Source organism: Danio aesculapii, chromosome 12 (assembly GCF_903798145.1).
Source record: "Danio aesculapii chromosome 12, fDanAes4.1, whole genome shotgun sequence".
Classification (NCBI taxonomy): Eukaryota; Metazoa; Chordata; class Actinopteri; order Cypriniformes; family Danionidae; genus Danio; species Danio aesculapii.
In genome coordinates, this window is record NC_079446.1 from 11,130,147 (window position 1) to 11,137,132 (window position 6,986).

At 32.0% G+C, this 6,986-nt stretch overlaps 1 protein-coding gene across 1 annotated transcript in view; it reads right to left on the reverse strand.

Annotated features, from left to right (window-relative positions):
• Nucleotides 1-6,419, reverse strand: part of top2a (DNA topoisomerase II alpha) — a 50,702-nt gene extending 44,283 nt beyond the window's left edge. Inside the window, exons 1-6 of the mRNA XM_056469180.1 lie at nt 6,215-6,419; nt 4,165-4,311; nt 3,909-3,999; nt 2,060-2,123; nt 1,834-1,979; nt 1,644-1,741 (exon numbers count right to left, since the gene is read on the reverse strand). Of these exons, the coding sequence (XP_056325155.1) occupies nt 1,644-1,741; nt 1,834-1,979; nt 2,060-2,123; nt 3,909-3,999; nt 4,165-4,311; nt 6,215-6,241 (573 nt within the window). The 5' untranslated portion in view covers nt 6,242-6,419. The remainder of the gene's footprint in view (nt 1-1,643; nt 1,742-1,833; nt 1,980-2,059; nt 2,124-3,908; nt 4,000-4,164; nt 4,312-6,214) is intronic.
• Nucleotides 6,420-6,986: the final 567 nt, after the last annotated feature.

Consider the following 6,986-nt stretch of genomic DNA (forward strand, 5'->3'; position numbering starts at 1 on the left):
GTATCTAGCCAAACACACACACACAAAAAATTGCTATTTCCAAACCTTAATTAATTAATTAATTAATTAATTAATTGTATTGGTTAAAGCAAACTATTAGTACTAGGGCTGAAACTTATATCGATTACAAAAAATAAGTTTGTAGTAATCAATGCTTTATCTAAAAAGATAACTAACGCATCACTTACTGCCTGTCAACGTTTTTACACTTACTACTAAAATTCCAAGATTTTTCCAGAACTTTCAAGTACATTTTCATGACATGTTTCATGTAATGTCTACATACACAAGATAAATATAAAAAATAATGACGTTCAAATTTATTACAACATGTAATACAACACGCAATCTATTTTGCTTAAATTTGTTTTTATGTCCATGTAAAATTCTTTTGATAATGCTTAAACAACACTAACAACGTGAGAGCAAGTTTTTGGCCAAGGACAGAAAAGTAAAGACAACAAACCTATATTAAAGTTAGGGCTGCACAATATATAGTTTCAGCATCGATATCGCAATGTGTGCATCTGCAAATCACATCACAGGATATGCAATTTTGGGATAATAGTTTATTATAGAGTTCAATCATAACGGAGTAAAAAAAGTCCATCATTTGCATGCATTTGTAAAGTTCACACAAAAATTACTTACCATTTTCATTACACCCTTCACTTGTTTCAAACAGTTGAGTTCTTTTTTTTTTTTTTTTTAAATGAACACAAAAATAATATAATTTAATAACTCCTAAGATATTGAAACAAGTTAAGTGGGAGTAAATAGTGAGTACATTTTAATCTTTAAGTCAACTGTCCCTTTAAGGCCTGTGACTGTGAACATTTCAATATTTCAAATTTTAAAACATCCAGCCACAAGAATTTTTTTGTAACTTTAATAAAGATGAAATAATATACAATGAAGACTATGCGGTGTTGATTTTTCAATATCTTTACCTGATTAGTAAATATCGCAAAAACTATAATTCACTTTTATCTTTACTATATTTTAACAATGCTCGTCGTAATTTATTTGTTCTATATTATTCGAGATTCACTTCCCTGCAAAATCTCCTCAATCAATCCAAATAAACCTGTTAAATCATCTGGTGAAATTGTATTCACATCGCAATATATAATGACAAAAATACAAAATATGGTAATGTCAGATTTTTCCAATATTGACCAACCCTAATTCAAGTATACAGATATTCGTTAAACTAATTTCCATGACTTTTCCAAAACTTTGTGGGTTTTTGTTTTTTCCAAAAATTTTCCAGGCCAGGAAAATGCCATGACCTTTCCAGGTTTTCCATAACTGTATGAACCCTGACCTGTAACGTTTATTTAATTTGTTCGTTTATTTTAAGAAAGATGCAGCCTGTTTTTATCCTGTTATTATATTGTTAATGAATTTCTGTTGAAAAAAATTCCACTGTTTAAATTCAGAATATAGTGCAGTGGCTGCAAATTGAGTTGAACGCAATAAAGTTTTTTTTGTGCATCTGTGATTGGTTTTTATGCACTTTTTACTTCTGCGTTGCATTTCAGTCACAAGATATTCAAAGAAAATGGAAAAAGCTAATCCATCGATTGTAGTGGTAAATTGATCGATAGCTGCTGCCCTAATACACAGTACTTAACACTCACCTGTTTGAAACAGCGTTTTGACTCTCTGCAAGCAGTCTCGACAGTAAACTTTAGGCTGAAAATGTTACACAGCTTGGCACCATATCCATTTCGCCCACCTGATGACAACACACAATCACATATCAACTTCAAGACACCCCCCATATGAAGTGGTCCGTTATGAATCAATTTACTTTCAGCACAACCTTACCTGTGACCTTCTTCTCATCATCATCATAGTTACTGGAGGTCAGGAGTTGGCCAAAGATCAAAGCAGGAACGTACACTTTTTCCACTTTGTGTTCAACCACAGGAATACCCTTCCCATTGTTCCACACACTGATTGTGTTATTCTCTCTGCGGACACACAAATGAGCACCACTTACGCATACTCTAAACCTACACCGCTGACCAGTGAGAGAATGAGCAGTACTTACGGGTCAATGTTGACCTTGATGCAGTTCATAGTCTTATCCCTCTGTTTGTTATCAGCAGCATTCACTATGAACAGGACAATAAATAATACATTCAAGCAACAATGGGTCATTCTTCAACTTTTACAATATTTAATGTGCTTATTTTATGTGTGCTTGATATGTAAATGAAAGCTAAAAACCTAAATTATTTAAATTAAAAAACTGATTTGTCAGAGACTTGAATTAAACCACTGGCACATTCATAATCAAGATTGACAGAACCACATTGTACAACACATTTATGTATGGGACGATAACCATTTAAGATATACAACGGTTTGGAAAAGTCAAGGTTTTAAAACCACCAAAATTTTCTGTAATGCCGTTCCTAAGGTATGTGAAAGATTTTTTATTTACTTCTCCAGCAGGAAAAATATCCAAAGTTGCCATTTTAAATAGCGAAGAAATCAGTGTTTTTGAACGAATGAAGATAGAAGTCAAGAATTCATTTTGATTATTTAGCTGACATGTTTACTGCCCCACAATAATTTTAATCTTTCAAGAAATAAAATGTATTGGTTTTAAAGGGGAAAAAAATGTTTTAGCTTTTTACCCAGACATTTAAAAAGAATATATTTTAGAGCAGTGATCACAATACAGTGAAACCGTGATATTTTTAATCGAAGGTTATCATACCATCAGAATCTTAAACCGGTCCATCCCCAAACACATTGTGTAGAATTTATGGTTTCCGCTACATTCATTCTTCCATTGCGGGGCGCCACACCAAAATTCATACCGCCACAGCTACATTACAGCTTCTCATTCAAAACATTCAGCCGTTTTTTTATTAAAATAGCGGGTTATATATAAAAAAAAAAAAACACACTAAAATATATTAAAAGGTAAGTGAATTATAACAGTGCAAACTTTTCTGTAATCGTAGTAGTGCTGTGCCTTATTTGTTTAACCCATGGTGACATGCGACTGACTGACTGACAACTGCATGATGCGTGAGGCCAGCAAACACGACAGCTTTCAGTTATGACGAAGTTTCCATAATTATATTTTATTTATAGATAAAGGACTATGGCTCTGCATACAATGACTTTATCTTGCTGGAGTTTATAGCCGTTTCACTTTACTTCAGGACGCATTATTGCCACTCGGTAGGTCTATTGGAGACATTCAGAAATATTCCTAGCAAATCTAATAAATGTTGGAGACATACTTGTTACATAAACGCACTAAATCGCACTTCAGCAACGTTTATTTTAGAGCGCACAAGAAAATCTGCACTTGAGCAGCATATATTTGAGGGCGCGCAAAAAGTTGTGCATGAACAGAGGAAATCGGCACACAGTAGTAGTAGGTAGATTGTGTAAAAGGCCCAACAGAGTCTGCCGCCACAGCTGAAAAAAATCCTAGAAGTAACACTGGAATTGTAAATAAAGTGACACAAATCTGTCAGGTTTATGTACAACATGTACAACAAAAGGATTCCTATCTTTCCTATCTTCAAGAAAACAAATGGCACACAAGCAATACAGATAGAAAAAAATTCATTCAACAAATGCTGTCATTGCAAAACCCTGCACACAATGTTTTGCGTGCATTTTGTTTCAACATTACATCCACTAAAAAAGAAACAAAGTGCTGTGAATGTACACAAAGCATTTACAAAAAAACATGTTCCCTTTTTAAATGAAGGTACATCTTTTCAAAGACTACACTTGCCAAACACAATCTAAGCCAGATTTCTCAAATTAAGTGCGATTTTTAAGTGTTAACTATTTGTTTTAGAGACAGTTAGACTAATCCATTAAAAAAAGATTAACATCAGCTTGCTTGACATTCACCATAAACTCACCCAGAATCTCATCAAAAATCTTGTAGAGGCCTGGCACAAATGTGATGTCTCTGCAATTCATCCCTATATCCTCATCAAACACCCACATTTGCTAAAAAATAAAAAAAGTCATTAAAAAGATGTCGTTTCCATTAGAAAAATAACTCAAAACTCAATTAGAAGACTATATTTTGTTTTTATTCAAATAGATTTGATTGAATGAAGAGCCAAAGAACTGGCAATAACTTAATCATTATGAAGCGTGGCTCTTCCATACCTGAGTCACAGGTTCCACTGAGCCTATGTAGGTGTCAGGTCGGAGCAGGATATGCTCCAGCTGGGTCTTCTTCTGATAGATCCGCTCCACAGACAGACGCTTCTCATCTTTCTTGGGTTTACTGAGAGCCTTATTCTCAAATAAACTCTAATAGAATTAACAACAACGTTACACCAATTTCACACAAGGCAAGATGAATAATATAATAAAAAAGGACATTATTAAATAATCATGATAATCATAACGATTTCATCAAATAAATATAAAAGATCACATCATGAGATTCTAATGCGGTAATAATGAAAAAAAAAAAAAATGATTTACACTTTCAATGCTTAAAAATATCTCAAAAAAAAAAAAAAAGTCTCTTAAAACCAGATCTTCATTTTTTAGAGCTTGTCATTTCAAACCCCTCTTCTTTTTCTTACTGGAACAACCTTTTTGACAAAATTAAATGGTCATATGCCTGGTCAGTCTCCCAGAATTTTTTTAACAAATAAAATTGAGAAAAAAAAAAAAAAAAAAAGATTCACAGATTTTATTCAGTTAAACAATTTTTTTACAGAAAATTGACATCTCTTGCTCTTCCTGTAAGACTTCTGTTGCTCACTTATCTTGGGGTTGTCCCTTTGTTAAAACATTCTGCTCCGATGTGAATACTTTAATTGTCCAAAATATTTACGGTGATTTTTCTTTAAGCTATAGACATGAGCTATAGACATGTTGTTTTTGGGATTTACATTAAATAAAAACACTTCCTTAATTAAAAGTTTATATATATATATATATATATATATATATATATATATATATATATATATATATATATATATATATATATATATATATATATATATATATATATTTATTTTTTTTTTTTTTATATTATAATTTTATTATTTTATATTATTAATTTTTTTTTCGTATTATTTATTGGAACTTTTTTTATATATATATATATATATATAGGCAAATGTAAATATACTATACGTAAAGCAAATTGTATTTCGTTAAAGAGAATTGGAACTGTACTAGTTATCATTTGAGTCTCATAAAAGGAAAGCAGTTAAAACTTCTAAAACATGTGCTTTATTCAATATTCTGCATTCATTTTTTTCATGTGCCCTCTCTTTATTATATATTGATTCTTTATTTTCCTGACTCATTGACTTTGCTAAGGCTATACTACTTTCAAATTGTCATATTTCTCGTTGCAAAAAAAAAAAAAAGTCATATCTGCGTTTACTGTACTATACTTCTATCTGTTGTATTATCATGGTAATTGCCTGTTGTTGCAATATGTATGAAATGTATGAATATTTAATGCTAAATGCTTCCAGATTAAATCTTATTTTGATCTGTTCTGGATATTAATAATTATTACATGAAAATCTTAGAATCGAAACAATACAATGTGTGATAAGTGTTATTACAGTGAGGGGCAGTAGTATGCCAGAAAGCATTTTGGAATTAAGTTTGGATCATTTATTCAAAGACAAAAGACGTAAACTATTACAATAACACAAACTACCCCTAAAAGTTTTGCCATTCATATATCGTTTTCAGCCTCAACGCTAACACACCCCAGAGTACCAACCAAAGATTCCGTTAATCTTTATTTGAGAGGGACACCGGTAAAAAACGAGGAACCCAATAACTTGGCAAATACAGCTTTTGGTCGACACCTTTTTAGGTGAAAAAAGGTTGGTTAATTCCCGAATGATATAACCGTAGAAGGTAGGATCTGTATTGTTAGTGACGCTAGGGTTTAGGGTGGAAGAATCTTTTTGAACCAGTCCCTAGCACGGAACCATGCAAACAAATACAAAGAAACAACGCAAATAAATGGAAAATAAAACGCTAACGTACACTTTTGTGTTTAAACATTTTAACTATTTGGGTAAAAGGTTAGGGGATGAAGCACATTTACAATATTCTGCAGTTTTAAACATAGATCATCTAATGTATTCCTTCTAATTCTTTATATAAATGAGAACTTATGCATTGCTCTCCGGTGAAAATCATGTTGTATACCGTTAATATAATTTACCTTAAGAGGTCCTTCTGTTCCAGCCATTCTCAGTTTTGCCTCCAACAAGCGACGGAGCGAATCAAACTTTATCCTAAACAATACTGTCGTCAAGGGCCTACTCAATTACAGAAGATTCACACACTAGCTGTAAAAAATATGTAAAGTTAAACTGCACTAACACACAGGCGACTAACAAAACACCGAGTAGGAACTAAGAAACCACACTATCAGTATTTGAAATTTCAAATCACAAATGTGTCCTCCCGCCGAATCGCTGGCCAATCACTATGCAGGGTGGGTTGGGTTTTTGCTTCCTTAACCAACGACGTTGCACATTTTGAATAAAGACCCGCCTCCATTCAGATGTCCAATAAGACCGTAGATAGCAACCGTTCATCCAATGATATTTTTTGTTCCGGTCCCTCTCGGGCAAACGGTCAAAACATTGACGTTATCAAAATACGCAGTCAGAGTAGTATGTTTCTGTGAATGGCAAAACAGATACATTGAGATTGAATTTGGGGATGAAATGACGTTTTTAGATTATTATAATGTTATTTCGTAAAACCAAACAGTGAGAATATTAGTTACGTTTTGAGTTAAAACCACAGTCTATAGTAAAAACACTTTTGAAATAACCTCTACACAGCCTGATATATTTATTATACACTATAATGTAATATTTATTAATATAATCATGTTCGTATATATATATATATATATATATATATATATATATATATATATATATATATATATATATATATATATATATATATATTTTTTTTTT